This window comes from Cololabis saira, chromosome 3 (assembly GCF_033807715.1).
Source record: "Cololabis saira isolate AMF1-May2022 chromosome 3, fColSai1.1, whole genome shotgun sequence".
NCBI lineage: Eukaryota > Metazoa > Chordata > Actinopteri > Beloniformes > Belonidae > Cololabis > Cololabis saira.
Window position 1 is genome coordinate 38,686,957 of NC_084589.1, and position 21,474 is coordinate 38,708,430.

The following is a 21,474-nucleotide window of genomic DNA, read 5'->3' on the forward strand; positions in this document are numbered from 1 at the left end:
GGACATGGTCTAGCTATGCTTCGTCAGGCACCCCTGCTCGGTTGTTTTAAGAAACAGTTGGTCTGGCTGTTCCAACTAGAATTGATGAAAGCTTGATTTCCCCAGCATATTCAGCTATATACGGCACAATGGCAAAGTCATCCGGAAGCTTGATAGTGGTGCCTTCAGAAGCTGAAGGCACCACTATCCCCCCCATGTTGTCACATATCAGATGGTTAGTCAGGGATATAGCGGTGCCATGGAGCTCAAATCGACCACACTCGTCAATATTATCAACTCCACCAGTACTTGCTTTCGTTGTGGCTTTGTTCTGAAGTTGAGTTAATCTTAAGCCTGAACGATGGCCATAATGCTCACCCAATTAGATTATTGATACTACTGCGATAGTGAGCTGTCCAATAAACAGAAAATTACATTTCTTGGGGGTGAAAATAGGGGTCTAGATCCCTATATAAGCTTTCTATGTGACTTAATTCTAGAGATATGGAGTTTTTATGTACAAAAAATGACCTTGAAAATTAAATTTGACCTTCAACATGACCTTGAAATAGGAAATCTATCTCAGAATTGAATTCCTAGCACCAAAACAAGTAGAGAAAGTGACAAGATACAACAATCTAGGACTAAGAGAAGCTGAGATATGACCTTTGGTCTTTTCAGCGGGAGCCATTTTGAATTTTCTGCAAACCGGCCACTAGGGGGCCATCCCAATTTGTTTGCGGTGGTTTTTGAAAACCTTATGTCCATACCTAACACCATGCCAAATATCAAAAACTTGTCACCAAGTGCACGATTTTCATGAATTCCCTCCCAGCCAGTTTTTATAGTATGCATTAATTCGGACGTACTACTCAGAGCCACACGGCACTTCCTGCCGTTGGGAGGGGAGTTGTTACCATGGTAACGACTCCTGCCAGAGCAGCAGTAGCAGCACCGCTCCGCTCTTTCCCATTTATCCTGGCCCAAACAAAATGACATTATATAATATTATTATATACCAATATTATAAGATTATTATATAACAATATTATTATACTTAATATTATATTTATGACATATACGTATCTGCGCAGCACTTAGCAACCAAACACTGCTGCATTGCATTGTGGGAAGTTTCTGCTTAGCTAGTGTCCATCAATCCATACTAATACATTTCTCTGGAATGAGTATGGATGGCGCATACTATTGTGTACGTACTAATGTTTCGGACGCTCTAAAAAATCTCACATACTGTTTTTGCTACTCATTAGGGTGGAAGTATGGGATTTCGGATGCAGCTTATGTGAGATTTTTTTAGTGAACAGTACACGCACGCACGCACGCACGCACGCACGCACGCACGCACGCACGCACGCACGCACGCACGCACGCACGCACGCACGCATAAACATATGTAAATTTAATATTCTCAAATCAAACATGTGAAAAACATGTGTTTAAAAGAAACCTGTGTTCTCAACAACTGAGTGGTCCCAGATCTGCTGTTATAAAAGCATCAATGGCATCAGATCTGAATTACTGGCAAAAGCCTGTTTAGATGCCAAAGGTCGCTGCGTTGACACGGTGCTGGTTTCTTTCCTCGCAGCAGCGATACTCACATCCACGTGGTTCACGTGGTTTGGAATGTTGCCAGAGTTGAACAACGTTGGCACAGTGTTCTCGTCTGATCTGAGTTTCCTTGTTTCCTTTGTGGATCTACTTGTATGTTAAGCAAGTGTCTCCTGTGAAATAAAACCTGACTCTTTTCAACCTCCACGGCTCAGTGGACCTAGTCTTGATCTTCGGGACAGGGATGGTACTAATTGTTTGTTTGCAACACTTCACGCAGGACTGTTTTATCGACAAGGCCCTGCATGTTGATGGATTAAGAGGAACAACAGTTGAAAGTTGGTCTGGTTCCGACAATGAGAAGCTTGTCAATCTGAAACACGAGCAGTGAGTTAACTGTGTTATGCTGGCGACCAGAGGTGACTGCATCTCAGTGCAAACATCGTGGTAAAGTCACCAAACTTTGTGGGTCTCACACATTTCTCTTGCTTGCAGAAGATGAGATCAATGCACTTCAGCACATCTCTAAAAAGTAATGAATTTCAATGAGCATCACACCCAGACAACGATAAAGTCAGGGCTGAATGTACCTTTTGTTACTACAATCGCTCACTGGGGCTTCTAAAGTCTTTTTTTCTTTCTACATAAAAAGTATACTACCACATTTCATCAATCTACACCTATCTACATGTGTAGTGTCAGAAAAATACACTATATTACCGTCCTATGATCATAGGAGATTAAAATGTAGCCTCGATAATATGTTGCTTTGTCGATATGATGAAAACGTGTGTGTTAGATGAGCAACAAGAGCTGTGCAGCCTTTAGTTCCGCCCATCCACAAGCCTCCAGGAATTTGACCAATCAAAAACCACCTTCATTTCTTTAGGATGAGCTTGTCATTGTGATTTTCAGTCTTTGTTGTTCTGAAATAACTAAATGCTTTCTGAGTCATGCTGGTTGTAAAGCCTTTCTCGAGCTACCACAGATTATAATTAGATGTCTAAAAGTGAGTATAATCTAGCTATTTTAAATAATAGTCATAATGCATTGCAATTACCACCACTTTGTGGTTTTAGTGCATTCTTGCATGACGTGTGCTGCACAGGGATAACATATGTTTGCTTACTTTGACCTTAACCCACAGGATCTCTGTGTGTGTATGTGTTATTTAAATGATGCAAATACATGACAGGCATCAAAGGCCTAAGAAATGACACACAAATTGTGGCTTACTACTTAAATCCAATGCCATGATAAGATGCCGTCCAATCAGCTTTGTGTTACCTGACTTTAATCATCTAGTATAAATATAAATCTGGCTCACAAAACATCAAGCACCTGCAAAATTGGTGCTTGTGTTTCAAAGACATAATTGTTTTACTATTATACGCCTACATTGCTTTAATGTTTAATGTTTTAATGACATTTTAGATTAACTTGAGAGACATTTGTGTCATCTTTTTCAGTTTATCACATCATTTGTTGTGGTTATTTTTGCAATAATGGGACCTCTGCTGGTTCTGCTGGAGCTGAGTGGATAATGGTACTTTAACACAACAAAACATCCAAAATGTCATGAAAGAAAAGTTTTTCAGTATCTTCAAATCATTATCTTGAAAAAGAAAAGTACAAAACACCCCCCAAACAAATCACCCGTGGATGTTTTGTGGTGTTTTATGCGGATACAAAGAGACTGAAATGCAACATCTTCCTGCTAATGCACTTCACACATCTCAATAAATAATAGCTAACAGCAAGCACACATATTACAACCAACCCCAGCTGAACTCTGAAGGTAAATATGTTTTTCTCTGGCTATTGCTCCAGGGAAGCTCAGTGAGAGGGGGCTTTCAAGTACACGGGATTCAAGGCAACTTCTGTATCGTTGTATCGATTCTCCCACCGGACACAGCGGATGACACGGGGCTCCTAATTGCAGCATCATAGCAGAGACCCTTGATGAGTTATTCATTTTCAGACACTTCCTCATCTGCATGCTGTGGTTTTCATTCAGGTCACTCTCATTCAGGAAGAAAAAAAACTAAAACTAAACATAAGATCAGGCAGCTGTTGTATCTCGTAGTGTTTAAGGTCCAAACCCCGTCTTGTTTTGTCTCAAGATACATCTGCAGCAGTTTCCTGTTATGCAGAATGATACGGTTGCACACATATGATTTACATTTATTGACCTTGATTGTTGGATGTTTTAATTTATTACATTGTAAACAGTTGAAGGGGCGGGGCCAGAAAGGATATGTCCTCCAATGAAATCTCACTGGGAGCTGAAGTATTGTTGTCTTGCAGACGGTGGCACTAATGTCCCAAAGAGTAACGTCCACTGTCAATAAAGCTAACGAAAGAAGGAGATTTTAAATATATAGTAGGAAAAGAAGGGTTGTTTAATGAGAAATAACTTTTTTAACAAAACTGTTTAAAAGAGCACCTTAAATAACTCTGAGCTGCTACAGTTAGTGTGCTTTGTGAGCGGGTCACAATCTGTTATCACTTAATAACTTGCTTTCCTGGGGCTTAACAGCGGTGGAATGACATGTTAGGCCGTTTTGCCTTTGACCACATTTATGGACAAATATGAACTTAAGATGCAGCAGTAAGAACATTAATATTAGCACTTTGCTGATCTGACATGCGGTTTTTCACTAAGCGACTGCCATTAAAACAGTTTTATCTTAATTTATGGGTTTGACATTTTATAAGTGTTGGTAATTTTCTTTCAAATTTTTCAATGTTTTGACCCAGAACCTGTTTCATTGCACCATTTCCTTAAAACGCGACCAGGTAGCAATACTACGGTGGCCGACAAGGGCCAAACGCACTGCAACGGCCTAATGCGTCTCAGTTAAGGAAAACGGCTTCAAGTACAGAAAGATTCAAATTCACAAACTCAAAACAAGGTACAAAAAGAGGAACGTGGTGCAAATGAAAAAACGTGCTGCAAAAAACAAAGACAAATGCAGCATCATCAAACACGCTGCAAATAGAGAAACGATGCAAAGCACAAAACGATATAAAACAAGAAACCATCTTCAAAAGAAAAACGCTTCATAACCGGTCACTACAACCGGAAGTGCTCCAAACCTGCAGGGGGCGCTCTCGGCGTAACAGCTCAATGGACAGACACACGGGATGTAGAGAGAGACCGAACAGCTGACTGAACCACAGTGTTTACATCCATGGTTTAAACATACAGCAGGAACGGTAATGTGATCGTTTCTCTATTTGCAGAGCGTTTGATGATGCTGCATTTGTCTTTGTTTTTTGCAGCACGTTTTTTCATTTGCACCACGTTCCTCTTTTTGTAATTTAATCGTTTCTGTACTTGAAGCCGTTTTCCTTAACTGGGACGCATTAGGCCGTTGCAGTGCGTTTGGCCCTTGTCGGCCACCGTACAATACAGTTTCTGACCACATGGGGGCAGCTATCACAAGAAAGTTCATGTCAAAGTCCTAGGAACAACACACAGCTTTTGAGAACGAAGGATTTAGTGGCAAAACGTGGTCTTACGACACGTGCCGGACAGTCCCCACTGAGCAGATCACAGCTGATCTTTACGCCCCCATGTGGTTAGAAATGGTATTGCTACATAGATTAGTATTAAGTAATTGAAGCATAAGTAGTAGTCCAGGATAATTGTGTTTTATATATACATAAATTAAGGACTTTTTTAAATATAAATTGTAGCATTTTAATGTAATATAAAAGATTCTAGTTATTGTAGCATTGTAGCCGGTTTACAGCCTCTTCTTAACTCATGATTTATGGCCACAGTAATAAACTGGAGCTCCAGCACCATTCTTGGTTTGAAGCCATTCAAAACTCAGCCCTTTTCAAATGCAAATATTTTCATATGTTCTAATAAAAGAAACAGTTAAATCCCAGTTTTCCCATCCGTAATAAAAAGCCACGATTTGGGAGATGGCACACTTTATCTTGATGATTGCATACGCTCATGGAAGCCGCGTGTTTTCCTCCTCCACTCTGAGTTTCATACATTCATCCACCTGTCAGGCTTTAGGACAGATAGAAGTATGAGACACTGGGGAGAAAAGAAGATGATGCATCGAAAGACGAAGGGAAAAAAAACCCAATCATAATTAATATTCTTTTTATTTAAGATAATGATCCTGGCACTGGAACAATAATGAGCTGTGAGGGTGCTTTGCATATCAATTTTAGGCAATTATCTCAAATAATGGGGATGACGTGCGACCCTGATCACCCTTTGTGAAAGAGCGTGTGTCAATCTAATTTCTCGACGTCCAGATCACTCGGGCGTGACAGTTGTGGATAAAAGCCGAGTGGGAGGGGCTGATTGGATCCTCTGGAAAACCGGTTTCAGATGATCTTTGGTTTTTGAGTAAACCTTAAAATCCATTCAACTGTAACGGTGTAACCTTTCAGCTCAGATGGGGGGAAGCCGCGCTGTTTCCCCCCCCCCAGACGACTGGGAGTCTTTTTATTGGCACATGAGGCCATCAGCGCTGGGCCGGTCACTCACAGAGACACGATTTGAGGGACAAAAGTCTCCTTTCACACTTGGACAGGCACAGGCTGCAAAACGTCTAAATTCAATTACGGAGATAGCATCTCCACACACATGCAGTTACACAAAAACCAAACTTGAGCCCTGTCAAATAACCGATGCATGCACAAACATGAACACACCCAGACACACACACACACACACGCACATACATACAGATTAAAGGCCATGAAATGGCTGCTAACCCGTCTACTCTCTAAAAAAATCAATTTCCAACTTGGAACTTGTTGTGGAGGGGACAGTAATCGGCGGGCAGATAAGGACTTGTTTGTTCCCGATAAGACGAGCGGCCGCAACACATGTCCCATAAACTGTGATTTGCCAGATTTGCCCCTGGGCTCGTTGGTGGAGAGATCGGCTCATGGAAGAGGAGGGAGGGGAAAATATCTGAGTGCAAACTGAATTCAATGTTAAAGGACCAGCGTCTAAAAAGCAAACTTTTACAGTTCGAGCCACCTATGTGCTAAAAGTGATATTTAATCTGTGTAAAACGTATTAAAATGTGTGCAAAACGACATGAGAGCAAAGCTCCCCACTCACATCAATGACGGTCCACTGCTCCACCACGATGGCGTCGTACGTGGGTGTGGGAACGTTCGGCTCAGCCTCACTTGCCTCCTGGAAGATGAAGACGCTTTCCACCGTCTTGGGAAGCACATCTGCAGAGAAAAAGAGAAAAAAGTGAATTCATGAAAAGAGTATTTATTTATTATTTCATTTTACTGGAGGGAAAGAAAATCACTCCCCAGAAGGAACGAGATTTAATGACGACAACACTTGGTTCGAGGATGGAGCATTTGTATGAGCAAGAGCGACATGAAGAGGTATTTTGTTTCATTCACGGGGGGTTGACCTGTCCAAGGTGAATCCCTCACTAACCTCATGATGAAGGCTTGACCGTGCTAGAACTGCTCTGCAGGTAGAGAGCGCTGACAAAGCTGGTCAAAATATGCTACAGTGTATTGTAAATATAATGTATGTAGCCACCTATGTGCTAAAAATTATATTTAATCTGTGTAAAATTAAATATTGGGTTGGTTGACCAACCCAACGTGAAACTTTTGAGGTTTGAGTGTAGCTAGTAGAAGGTAACAAGGTAACAAAGGATAATTCTCCCCCCTGGACACTCTCTCTTTGCACCGTTGGCCTCAGGTAGACGGTACAGAGCAATAAAAACCACAACAACCCGATTCAGAGACAGTTTTTATCCTTCAGCTGCAACAAAACTCAATCTACTCAAAAACAAACGGTCTGATATGAGGGATTGTGTGCATGTGTAGGCTATTTTTAACTATTTATTGGTTTTAATCAGTTATTTGTTTTATTTTGTGTTGTGTGAAAGTGTTTTGTATACTATAGTATTTATCAGTTTGTTTTTTAACACTGACTCATGGCACATTTAATTTCTTTATTATATTACAATGACTAATAATGATCTAATCTATTCTACTCTAATCTAATCTAGGAGCTAAAGGCTAACAGCTATTCACAATGGAAGTCATAAAGGAGCACATTTTCACCATCCTAGACATTCAGACCTCATGCATTATAAAAAAGCTTGACCCAAATGCCACGTTAGCTATATCTACACATCACTTTTATGCCACTTATTTATTTTGTCACTATTTTCTGAACCAAAGACTACGTTTCTCCGTGTTTGTTTCCTGCAGCTCTGTCTGTCAGACCAGTTGGATAACTTATATCATTTCCACAAAGATTTTAAAATAATGGTTTGTATTTGTGCTTTACTCTCTGGCTTTTCCAGAAACATATTGTCTTTATCGCTTTTGCAATCACTCTGATGTCTCGTTGGGGAGTACACTGGCAGAACTGTCAGCCTGATCACTGCTTGAATGCATCTATGCAGAGCAAAACTGAAATATATATCAATATCTGCTTGAGAAAACATTGGAAAAGTATATAACTGGTGTAAATTCCCTATTCACTGGAAAGCGCCATGGTGTGAGTTGTTCTAGATGGTGAAAACTGTCTCTTCCATAGCCCTGATTCTGAGCCCCCCCCCCCGCCTCTCCACGATGAGAGAGCTCTGTAACCACCGTCTTCTGCAGGAAAGACACTAACCACTCATAAGTACTCCCTTTCAAGAATTATGCATAGTGACAGAGTAAAAGAAAAGAGCAGATATGCTTCTTCCCTGGAAGAAATGTTCAGAGCTACATCAGTGGTTCTTAGGATCTTAAAGCCCTGATGGATTTAGTGCTTGACAGCAAAATAGAGGCTAATTACAACCAGGGATCAAGGTGAATGCAAAAGGACCTCAAAAGAAGCAGTACTTTGTGTTCTGAGGATGAGAAGACGGACAGATTCGAGTGATAGCAACATGTAGCCACTGATTAAATAGAGTCAGTCCATAAGGGATAAAGCAAATCCTTCTGCTAAGCCTGGATTATTCACCTGAAAACTTCAGCTAAGTGAGCCACACTGACGTTGATGCTTGGGGCCACCGGCGAGATCGTGAGCGCTGTGACCAAATAGATTCTCCAGGCTTTTATTCGGTTGCAGAGTAACAATTGCAGGATTGGCAGCTGAGACAGAAACCGCCACCGCGGCCCCCGCTAGCCCTCCGCCCAACATCTCTTGTTATTCATTTGATTCACATGCCCATTACATGGAGGCGTGCACACACAACACACACCCCGCGGTCCAGTCTTCCCAGCTGGCCTGAGTGCTTTCTCATTACCGCCACACCATTTACACACTAATACAGTTTGCTGGGGCCCAGGCACCAACGCGAGACACTCCACATTTCATTACTGGGCCTTAATAATGGAGGGATGAGAGAGAGCCGGAGAGCCTGGGAAGAAAGAGAGGTAGTAAACAAGACAGGGGGAGAGGCCGACGGCAGGACGACAGGGTCTTTTATTTCCCCCTCCCTGAAAGCCCATTTAGGAACCATGCACGCTCAATTGAAGACATCTTTCAGACATCCACGGGCTCCCTCGAATACAGACATCGTCGTTGCTCACCTAACAAACACCAGGAAACTGGACCACATTACACCCGTCATGAAATCACTACACTGGCTTCCAGTGAGTCAAAGGATAGAGTTTTAAATCTTACTGCTGGTCTACAAAGACCTGATGGTCTTGGACCAAAATACATGGTGGATCTGTTAGTTCCTATGAAGCTCCCAGACCCCTGAGGTTCATCTGGATCTGGTTTGTTGTGTGTCCCAAGATTAACCAGAACCAAGCAAGGTGAGGCAGCGTTCAGTTATTCTGCTCCTCACCGGTGGAACAAACTTCCTGTAGACCTGAGGTCTGCTCCAACTGTATATCCTTTAAATCAGGGTTAAAAACATTACTGTTTACTGAAGCGTACTCTTACCTGCTGTACTCTGCTGCCCTTATTTTTTAATAACTTGTTATTTTTATTATTTTACCCCTTTTCTTATCATTTTATTTAATTTTATTTGTTATTTACTGTTTAATTGTGTCTTGCTGCTTTTAATGTTGATTTAAAGCACTTTGAATTACCTTGTGTTGAATTGTGCTATATAAATAAACTTGCCTTGCCTCACTCCATCCTACCCCTTCCACTCCTCTCTTTCTCTACCATCCCTGTCCGCAGTACTCGAGTTGTAGAAAAATGTTATCATATGGGGACAGATCATTTGTGCTGATTACAAATAATATAATATATTACAAATAATAGCACTGACCAAAACACCTGCAGAAATACTGCGGGACTGACATAGCAGCAGTTAAATGCAGCCTTCTGTAAACTTTAAATATCCACTGGGCTTACATCAAATACATCAAAACACAACAATAAAAAACAGTTTTCTGAACTTATCAATATGACTCTGTCCTTCACAGGATAAGTAAAATGGATCACTGCAAAAACTCTAAATCTTAACAAGAATATTTGTCTTATTTCTAGTTAAAATGTCTCATTTTAGTAAAAAAATCTCATTACGCTTAAAACAAGACTCATCATTGGAAAAAACATCAATTTTCACCTGTTTCAAGTAGATTTTCACTTGAAATAAGTAGAAAAATCTGCCAGTGGAACAAGATTTTTTTGCTTGTAATGAGAAGATAAATCTTGTCCCATTGGCAGATTTTCCTACTTATTTCAAGTGAAAATTTACTTGAAACAGGTGAAAATTGTCAAATAAGTTATTTTTCTGGTGTTATTTTTCTGGTGATGACTCTAAATGCTGAAATAGCAGTAAAAACCACATTCATTGATGAAATGACATAAGGGATGGAAAGGAGGGATGGCAGTTTTACAGGGGGAGGATTTTGACCGTTTTCATTTCAGGGGGGATGCCATCCCCTTCATCCCCCCTCATCCCCCCTCAACTCCAGTACTGCCTGTCCGACATACAGGAAAGACACCATTTTGGAGGGTGTCAGGTCCCAGGCCCAGCTCGGCAGGGATCCCCCAGGTGAGCAGACCGACTCTCTCCTCCGGAGAAGAGAGAAAGAGCAGGAACGTGGGAAGTGGAAGAGAGGGAGCTGGTAGCTCGGGGCGCCGAGTCTGTCAGGGGAATGCGCTGGTTACGTGCACGAACAAACATTATCTTGCGCCTATTGACTCTGAGCTGAGCTGAGCAGCCGGCGGCCGACTGAGAATAAGTTGTTTACAGTTGCGGAACCACGTGCCCTCAGTGAAGCGGTTCTGCGTCCCTCGTGACTTGCATGCTCAAGGTCGCAGGGTGAGGCATGCAGATGCAGACGGACTGAAACAGGGAGAGATGCTGTTGGGACTGAGAGACACAGAGGTAAGAGGTGGCCGGGGTGGAAAGGTGACGGCAGGAGCAGAAATCAGCATCCAAACAAGTAACCACGTCATGCACATAGTGCTGACACACGGACTGAAACTAAATCCTTGCATAGGCATTTGGATATTGAGTCTTTGGGTGCACACATCAGGTAAGTTTGGACGCTTCCAAATATGCATCGACATATACGCCAATCAGCTGGCGCACATTGATTTCAGGTACGCAGCGTTTTAAATACGATCTCCTGGAGTTGTTTTAATCATGTGCGTTGTCGTTGCATAATTACACCCATCTGAATCACAGGGCAGGTAGCAATTAGTGGATTCATCAATCTGTTAACACAACAGTATTCTATCATACAGACAAGGATTTCTGTCATGTTCCAAAACAGACACTTTCAGACATGGAAAAACTGGGCGGCGAAATAACAAGACAGTTACTACTAATTCATAAAACTTCAAGCTAACACAACTAGGGCTGGGTATCGATTCAAATGTCAAGAATCGATTCGATTCCGATTCTTAATATTCAGAATCGATTATCATGATTCAATTCGATTCGATCCGATTCGATATTGATTTGGCTAAGTGTTATTTAAAATGTTTTTTGAGCTGTTGCCTGAATTATATGACTGTAAAATAACTAGTGAAATAATAATTTCACAATAATTATTGTGAAATAACTAAGAAATAAATAACTCAAACAGGCCTTTCAATATCCATTTAAAGTGCAAAAAAAAAAGAAATTGCAACAGTTCATGTAGTAAACAAATAATTTTAGCTTATCTAATTTATTCTGTCACCACGCACACATATTGCCATGAAGCACCTGACATTTTTCAGAAGTGTCGTGACAAACTGTGTGTCCGACTACTGGGATTAAAGTTCACCTGGCGAAAATGATGAAAAAAAAAAAAAAAAAAAATACAAAAAAAAAATAATCGATCTTTAGACATAAGAATCGATTTTTAGGAATTAATATGAGAATCGATTTTGAATCGGAAAATCGATTTTTTCAACACAGGCCTAAACACAACCCATTCACTTTGTTTAGGGCCACCTGAAAATAAGGCAGGACTCCAGGGTTAAGCCTAGCAGGCTGTAATATGACCTACCTCGTCCTCTGACCTATTAGTCGTTGTGTCTTCATTAGTGTCCGACCCGGTAGGATCCACTGACTTAGCAAATTTACACTCACACCGCAATGAACGACAAGCTTAAGATTGAAGGGCTTGAGATGGTTGCTGTGTTTCTGTTTGATATCTTTGGTGAATGAGAAGGCTTGAACTTTAAAGAGGCAACCAGAGGGCTCAACAACGTCATCTACTGCTTATAGATAACCAGCACCGAGTCAGCGCCACCCGGGAGTTTTTCAGGGCTGTGTTTTGGCCCCATAGTTGTTGAAAACTCTTCTTGAGAGGCCGTTCCTGGTCATGGAGTCCCTATAAAACCATCCCGGGCCTGCAGTAATGGAAACCACCCAAATATGTCTTTCATTAAGCAGTTCAGGTTCGCGGGGAACTGTGACATCACAGATCCAGATGATATTAAGATTTGTTTCTTCATGTTTGTATTATGGATGTATTCTATTAACTGGATACCGGACAGGAAAATGGCCGCCATTCATTTCAATGGAAGTTGCTCGCCTGTCGCATACGCCGAAAAAGTTCCTGACTTCCGGGTTTACTTACCAGCGTTATGGGGCCCATAGAGCATGCGCAGTTGAGTCACCTCCCATGATGCTCTGGGGCCTCCCATCATGCCCCGGGGCAATGACGCGAATATTAATATAATATGTATTAATATAATATATTAATTAATGTATATTATTACATGTATATTATTACATATATTATTAATGTATTAATATAATATAATTATACAATATGTATTAATATAATACATCCATGGAGTGCACGGACACAGCCGTGACGTCACGCCCAGAAAGAGACTTTTCTTTGACTTTTCTGGCCGTTAGAAGTCCATGACTTAAAAATATAGAATACAAAGATTAGTAATTAACAGTGATTACAGCTGGAGGTGTCCTGTGAACAGTTTTAGAGGCTTCTCTTTTAATATTGCGGTCTATGGGAAAAAAGCTTTTTGGGCCCCATGGGATTTTTTGTTGCAGTACCGCGGCTGGCCACTGGAAAGAATCGGCGTCCTTGCTGAGTGCGAGACCCCGGGGCCTGGGTTGTATCCACCAAATTTAAAATCTCCCTGCATAAGCTGTATGACTGATTTCTAAAGAGGCACACCCCACAGAAGAAGGTGTTGAGATGGTAACGCCACTCCATCAGCTGGTACGAGCAGACAGGTAAAGACTTCTGTTGTTTTGTTGCACCACTGTGGTATTTTGATCAAAATATGTCAGACATTTCATTAAGATATCAAGACATTGTGTCTGTTTTTCTTTCAAAGATAGAAAATAATCAGAAGGTTAAATATTAGCTCTATCATACATTTCAAGTTTAGTCTCACAATCATTGAAAAGGGTAATAATGTCCCATCATGCCCCAAAGAGACAAGAGAGGAGCCTGAAAACAAAATGCTCTTTCTTGAGTTCTCGCCTTGGAGGCTGTAGTCAGATAAGAGAGTGCCTTCTCGAAGGCTTGAATCAGGGAAACCGGGCTTCCTTTTCTTAATTCTTGAAGACCTTTCACCATCCAGAAGATGTACAGTACCATCATTTCCGCACTACAAGGCGCACTTAAAATCCTTTATTTTTCTCAAAAACCAGCAGTGCGCCCTATAATTCGGTCTGCCTTATGTATGAATTTTGTTGTGCTTACCGACCTCGAACCAGTTTTATGTGGTACACGGAACTCAAAAATCTGTCAAAATGAGTGTCACTTTGGCAGCGACGAAGCGGCTCTGCCTGATTGATGGTTGGACCGTTCAGACACATTGAAGTCGGTCCTTGATTGGATACGGGTTGAAACGCCAGACAACGTTAAATAACTGATGATGTAGCGCTGAAGGCGACCATTATCCAACATCTAGTCAACGTTACCTTACTGTAATTAGACGTCAAGCCAACGTTAGGTTTTTAGAGTAAACCCCATTTTCAATTCTACATCATAATCAATTATAATCAAATGTTGTAATACAATGTTTTTCCAACCTCAGGTGTCTGTTATTGCTGGCAACGATGAACCAATCAGAGAACGGGACTAGAAGTTAGCTACGAAATCTGGGGAAAACAAAACCACAGCATTAAAGAGATAAAAAAAGAAAAAGAGGTGCAAAAACTTTGTCATCCCAAATGTGGCAGGAGTGTCTGATAAACTCAGACGGAGCTTCTCCAAACACAACATACAGGTCCACTTCCAACCCAACACCACCCTCAGACACCCTCGGACAAAACTTCCAACACAAACTAAACAGCATGTGAGGATGTATGGACCATCAGGACCACATTTTTTATAGTCAAAATCGCTGAATTTGCCTATTTCCTGTTCAAATACGGGGCTGAAACCTGAGGTGTGGCAGCAACGAGCCTCACCTCACCTCTGATTGCGCAATCCATCACAAACTGGGTTGATACGTGCGATTGGCGCGTGCTGGTTGCCGTATCTCTGCATGTCGCCAATATAATGTTTGCAGATAAGTTTATTTGACCTGATTTTCCACAGTCTGGATAATGTCTTTAACCATTAAAGTTTAATGTTTGTTAGTGACATATTTCGTTTTGCTGATGGGAAATAAAACCGCAGTGAAAAAGGCACAGGGTGAGGAAGACAATACTCTGCCTCACTGAAGGGGGCATATGTGAGTCAACGGGTACAAACACTTTTAATTTCAATCTTATAAAAAAGAGATTAGACTAAGAAAAATACAATCGAATATTTAAAAACGAAATTTTGGCCTTAAATAAAATATTCTTTGTTTTTCTTTTCATGCTTTTTGTTGAGCAATCTGTATTAAATTAAAAACAACTGAATATTTCAATAAAGGTCAAAATTTAAATCTGTGGTTTTGTACACCAGTCTATACTCTCATTTATGTTGTATGAATTATGGAATTGCGATGGCCAACACGTGGAGGGTGTAAGGCAAATGCACATTTTTTCTTACCTTTACGTATCTGTAATATGTACCGTGTGTGCGCACGTGCGTGTGTGTGCCCGTGTGTTTTTTTGTGAAGAATGCTGATGAGATATGAAATAACCAGTAGTCAATTGAATAAGCTACCGTTTTTGGTTCATATATTTGTAAATCTGACACTAAAGGAGCCAGTTCCTCACCAACCATGAACCTCACTGCACGTCACTGATTTAGAGACACTGGGATGACAGATTGTTTGAGTCAAACTGGACATTTTACAAACCTATAGGCTAAGAACTCTTCACCAGTCAGTTTGAACTGAAGAAGCTTCCTAGCTGGAAGAGGAAACATCCTTAAGAACCAAGAAAAGGAGGTCAAACTGCCTTGATTCATGCCTTCAAGGATTATCATGACCTGGATGACTGAAAGTTTAAGTGCTTTTCCATGTGATAAATTCCCCTCTAAATCTTACTGAGAGGCATAAATAGGAGACACGGTTATCTCTACTACTGGTACAAATCCATCCGCTGGTGGCAGCATTTGGGATCAAAATAAATATTTCAAGGGATTTTTTTTTTACATCCGAAACAGCAGCCATGAAGGGGTCAACCCAGCCGATACAGAGTAAAGGATCATATGTTTTCATAGTGCCGGTGCTGTGCCCGGATGAATGGGCAGCGTTGTGTCAAGAACAGCATCCGACGTAAGATCTATGCCAAAATCAATATGCAGAACACAATGATCGTTCATTTTGACGTCCAGTTAGTCACAAATCCCCAAGTTGGTTGTCACTAATGTGATCGAACAATTACATTTTACTGAACCGCCGTCACTGTGAGCTCAAGAATGACAAACATTAAACAGAGCTGCAGCCGGTATAAACTACGTCTTTATCCACAACGGAAACAGCCAATATAGCGTAACCCCAACATATCCTCAAATTGATAAACCCAGGGAGAATATTTGACTACTTTTGGTCTGTAATTGTCGGCTTTGAGCAATGCAAACAACAAAAAGGCACCATTTCTTTTATCATTAACAAGGGTATAAAAGTTAAGTCAGTATATTAATGTCCACTTAAGTTCATAATCAGACACTTCACTGCAAAAACAGTCCCTTTCTAGAAATCTAGTCAAAAATATCTTTACCAATAGGGTAAGAAAAGTTTTTTGACTAGAATTCTTAAAATAGCTTTCTAATTTTCTTTGAAAAAGGCTTTTTTTTATTTTTTAAATTGATGATTCTTTTTATTGGACAAGAATATTAAGGTTTTTTCTTTTAATACCTGACATGTTTCAGCGATTCCTTTCGCCTTCATCAGATTCACAAGATTTTTGCTTTCGTAGAAATGAGATTTTGCAGTGTTGTTTACATGTAATTGGGATTTTGTAAAACCTGTGCAAATTCATAAACCCTCTCCAGTCCAGAGTGAGATCCATAATTCAAATTAAAATAGAAAGCAGGCTGAGGCGTATAGATTTAAAGGAGTTGGGAAAGTTGAGAAGTATTTCAGAGCCAAAGGAAATCTCTTTTACACCTCAGAAAGAGCAAAAAACAATAACAAACAATAAATAAAACAGGAGAAATAAGCCATTTGTTATCCGTTTGGTATCACACTGATCTCATTGTTGTCTTGGAGAAATAAATTAAATCCTTTTGTGATCTCTTTACTATTTTTCCTTCCCCTTTGGCGCATAAATCGTGGTATTTTACTGTCACTAATAAATCTGATGTTTATCCTTGTGCTTTTGTGCAGTGCTACTGTGTCACTGTAAAAGGGTTTTTTGTCAACGTGTAATAAATATAACATTCGTAAGGAGATTTACTGTCTCAGCTTCGTTTTCTTTCTTTCTTTTGGTTCACAAAGCATTTGAACAAGGAATTACTGTTGAGATGTACACCGTTACCTTACTTTTACCAGGTGGTATAAGGAGAGTATTCAGATCTCTTTAAATGTTTCCCTCTTTGTTTCACTGCAGCCATTTGCTAAAATAAAAAAAAGTTAATTTTATTTCTCATTAATGTACACTCAGCTCCCCATCTTGACAGAAAAAAACTGAAATGTAGAATTTTTTTCTAATTTATTAAAAAAGAAAAACTGAAATATCACTTTGGCCCAAACATCCAGATCCACTGGAGGTCTCAGCATAATCCACTGTAGTGTTAAAATGGCTAACTCACGTGTCTTCTTTACTTTTACGATACATATTTTATGTCCAGAGGCTTCAAAAGCTCTTTTTCTCAACAGCTTTGAACATGTTCAACATGAACTAACAGCTAAGAACTAAATAAAGCGGCAGTGATTCTCATTTGTTCACACATTCAACCAGCGAACATAACGCACCCGTGATGCCGGCTGTTGTCCTGTTCAAAGGTGTTTGTGCCAGGGTAGATAAAACTATAAATATCAACAGCAAGGCTACCTGCTTCATTCTCACACACCAGGAACTGGATGTTTAAGTCCAGTTGATCGCTGGCGAGATGGGAAGTGACCCTGCCCCCCCGGTCATGTCTGGTGCCATGATTTAAACATGGATGCCAGGCGCCGCCTCAGACAGCTGGAGACCCGGCCGCTGACAGCTCATCTATATTTCAAACGGGACGAGTGGACACGCACACAGGCACGGGGCAAGGAGGATGTGCGGCAGGCTAATGAGTGTAGATTGGACGTGGCCCTTCCCTGCGGAGCCAGATGTTCGGCAGCTGGCAGGCGGGAACCTGCGGGTTGCCGGGCAAACTTCAGCTGGTTGGAACAGAAGACGGTGACCAGACAGCAGGCGGCGTTTGCTAATGCATACTATTTTTTACTTTGGTTTGAATTTATTTGAGGAAATCTGCATGTTTATAACCAAGCACTTCCAAAATATGACTATTTTTTGTGTCTCAAATTAAATGCTGAGGCAGGAAGTATATAAAAATACAAGTGACACAAAGATATTGAGGGTGACAAATGTGCCTTCCTACAGCTATGGAAGGCATTTATGCTTCATCCATTTGCAAGATTACTGCCATGAAATTATGCGTGTCTTTCACATTCCTGCAACTTTACAATACAGTGCTTTTTTTCCTTACAAGCGCTTACAGTGGCAATATTATGCTTGTCCATGTTTCTGACTTATCTGAACGGTGCTATTATGATGAATTATCTTAGACATGACTGCAGGCTCAGAGAAAGAGAGAGAGAGAGAGAAGGCAAACACATGTCGCATTAATCCTATGCACAGTATTTGGTTTTCAGATTGCTCTTCTGCTGCGTCTCTACGGTGTTTTAGAGGCTGAATGTCCTCATGTGGCCCGGTTCTGCAGGCGGCGCACATCCACAAGCAATTAGCATGGACACGTCGATAAAAAAGCACAGATACATCAGTAATCAGTAATGTTACACAACACCAGATAATGAGATGAATATCTACAACATAGAGCTCCAACTGCAGCAGCAGTTGTTGTGGCTCGTATGATGTCCACTTTTATTCTGAGTTAAATTCTGGCCTGTGTGTAAGAAGGACTTGAGATGTTGAGGCCACTTAGTGAACATACTGAAAATGTAGGTTTAACCAGAGGGGCCGCGAAGAGGCAGATAACGCAAGCAATAGCCTAGGGCCCCGAGCTGAAGGGGGCCCCGAGGGACGGCTGACGTCAACAACACTGGAACTGCTTTACACGCTGAAACGGCAACCAGAGGTGTCAAGTAACGAAGTACAAATACTTCGTTACCTTACTTAAGTAGAAATTTTGGTTATCTATACTTCACTGGAGTAATTATTTTTCAGACGACTTTTTACTTTTACTTTTTCACGCAATTATCTGTACTTTTTACTCCTTACATTTTAAAAACAGCCTTGTTACTCTATTTCATTTCGGCCTTTAAAAAAAAAACTATCCAGTTAAATTGCTCCATCCGGATAGAGTGAATTTGGTTGTGGTTCTGGCACACGTTCTTATCCAGTTTTGTTCTTACATCCGTTCCCTCAGATTCCTGCAAATAAACTTGGATGTACATTCCAATAAAGGTTAGGATAAATGATAACATGCCTCTGAAGTTTGACTTTTTGCACCATTACAATACTTATACGCAACTAGTCATCATATCTCCTGCTCTCTGAAACACATGTTAATGCTCAATAGTACACATATATGGTTCTTTAATATATTTGCATTATACTAAGATGCATTCATTTTCAATGGCTTTTGTCCTTAATGGCTTTTTTCCCCCTTACATTACTTTTACTTTTATACTTTAAGTAGTTTTGAAACCAGTACTTTTATACTTTTACTTGAGTAAAAAACTTGAGTTGATACTTCAACTTCTACAGGAGTATTTTTAAACTCTAGTATCTATACTTCTACCTGAGTAATGAATGTGAATACTTTTGACACCTCTGACGGCAACGCATCAGAAACCCCCCTCATGGGGCCCTTTCCAAGTTGTCCCTGGCTAGTTGATAGTAGGGGGGCCCCGACAGACGGCTGATATCGCTCCATATCAGCGACGCAACTTGAAACCCCCGTAGACACTGCAATGACCCCCTGTACTAGCCATTGATGTGCGGCAATAGTGGTTCATAATTTGAAAAAAATGAAGTGAACATTTTCCTCTGGGCACACGAAAAGAAAAAAAACAAGAAGAGGATCAAAAGAAAGAAGGTGACAGTGGTAAGTGGGAATGTGTAAGCTATGAGAGTTACATTATAAAAAAGTAGTGCAGCCTGCCACTTTATATCCCAAACTCGTTTACTGCACATTAAAGTCTGTGTAAAGTGAATACAGCCATTTTCTTCTAAACACATTCAAAGCCAGATAATACGTTAGTGGGTATGTAAAGTTTGAATTAAGATAGTTATGTTATTTATTACTTATTTTATATGTTTATAAGTTATACTTCTTCCCACCCCTTTTCGGACATGCAAGTGAAATTACTGTGCTGTTTTTTTGTTTTATGCTGTTTTTTTTGTTTTATTTTGTTTTGTTTTGTAAAATTGTCTTGATCGGCCATTTTGTATTATTATTTCTGTTTTACTTGTTCATATTTACGTTATATATAATTTGCATGTTCGGAATAAATCACTAACTAACTAACTAACTATGTTAATTGTTTAATAACACATTTCGTTACTGATCTGTGGTCCTGGACTTCATTCATCATGATTTTGGGGGGCCCATGGTCTCTCTTGCCCAGGGCCCCCAGGGGTCTAGAAACACCCCTCCTACAGTACATTTGTTATTATTGATAAAGGTTGTCAAGTTAAGTTAAGTTATGCTAATTTTGTACATATGATACATTTGTGATGGGGAAAGGTGTGAGGGTATGGGGTGGGGTGGGGGGCCTCAAAATAACATTTCGATTGGGGCCTCACTGGGTTTAACAACACAATGTGTGCAGCTGACTGGCAAAATGGACTGTGGTGGCTGCTGAGAGATTAGCCCCGCCCATCCAAAAAGAAAGCCTCCAGGAATTTGACCAATCAGTGAAGACTTGAGCTGATTGTGGCCGTTTCCAGGAAGAGCTTCTCGTTGAGATTCCCCGTCTTTGTTGTTCTGAAATGACTGCAGGCTTTTGGAGCTATGCTGCGTGCCAAACTATTCTAGAGACACTAGATATTCAAATTAGATATCTACCTCGGGTCAAATGTGTGCCTGCTGAGGTTCCAGCATAGCAGAGGTGTCTCCAAGTACTCATGACAGTAAAGTAAGTCTAACTCCATCATTTTTCTGTCAGTTAATTGAAAACAAGGTGAAACCAAGTGTACACTGACACTGAGTTCAGCTCATGTTTCCGAGGCTGAGTTGGCTCCGAGCTTTTGAGTGGCGTCCCTTAAACCTCCAGGGCGCAGCACTTGCATTCATGCCCATGAGCAAACACGCTCAGCTGCATGGTTTTAATTGGGTGCGCTTAAAGAAAACCGTTGCAGAAACTGACCTCTGACTGTGACTCAGAGGTAAAGCACACACGCTGTTCTGTCAAACCCCGTTTACAGTAGCCTGCAGAGCTCATCACACCGCAAGACGGGACCAATGAACCACAAACCACAAACACAAGCGTGTACACAGAAAACACTAATTCAAAAACCACAACCACGAATCGAACAGTAGCGAGCTCTCCATGTAAGTGAGTGTCGATGGCTGCTGGGAAAGAAACTGCCACAGCACTTCCTCGACTTGTGGAGGAGGGAAACTGCTGCCTCCATCAGATCTACGTTAAATATCTTCTAGATAACTAAGATGACTGCTGTCACTTGATTAACACAATTGTGATCGCTTCAAATGTCTCTATCATAGTTTCTGCCCAGTGAATTTTCATTTTTATCAATAACATGAAACTATTTCCTATATATCCCTATAATACGTCTCAAGTTTCAGTCATTTATGCTCTTGCTAAATGATGAAATGTAAAAAAAAAGACCAGAAAAACTCCCCACTATACTCCCCTTCAGGCCAGCTGACAGTCTTGCCTGGGTCCCGGACAAAATAATCTAAGATGGGCCCCCTGCGCCCGGATCTCTCCTTCTCCCTCTTCCTCTCCTCTCCCTCTGCTCTTCAGGTTTTTATACGCTTATATAAGCTAATGGA

At 40.8% G+C, this 21,474-nt stretch overlaps 1 protein-coding gene across 1 annotated transcript in view; it reads right to left on the reverse strand.

Annotated features, from left to right (window-relative positions):
- Window positions 1-21,474, reverse strand: part of LOC133439349 (raftlin-like) — a 205,955-nt gene that overhangs the window by 27,490 nt on the left and 156,991 nt on the right. Inside the window, exon 7 of the mRNA XM_061717474.1 lies at window positions 6,653-6,771. Coding sequence (XP_061573458.1) covers window positions 6,653-6,771 — 119 coding nt within the window. The remainder of the gene's footprint in view (window positions 1-6,652; window positions 6,772-21,474) is intronic.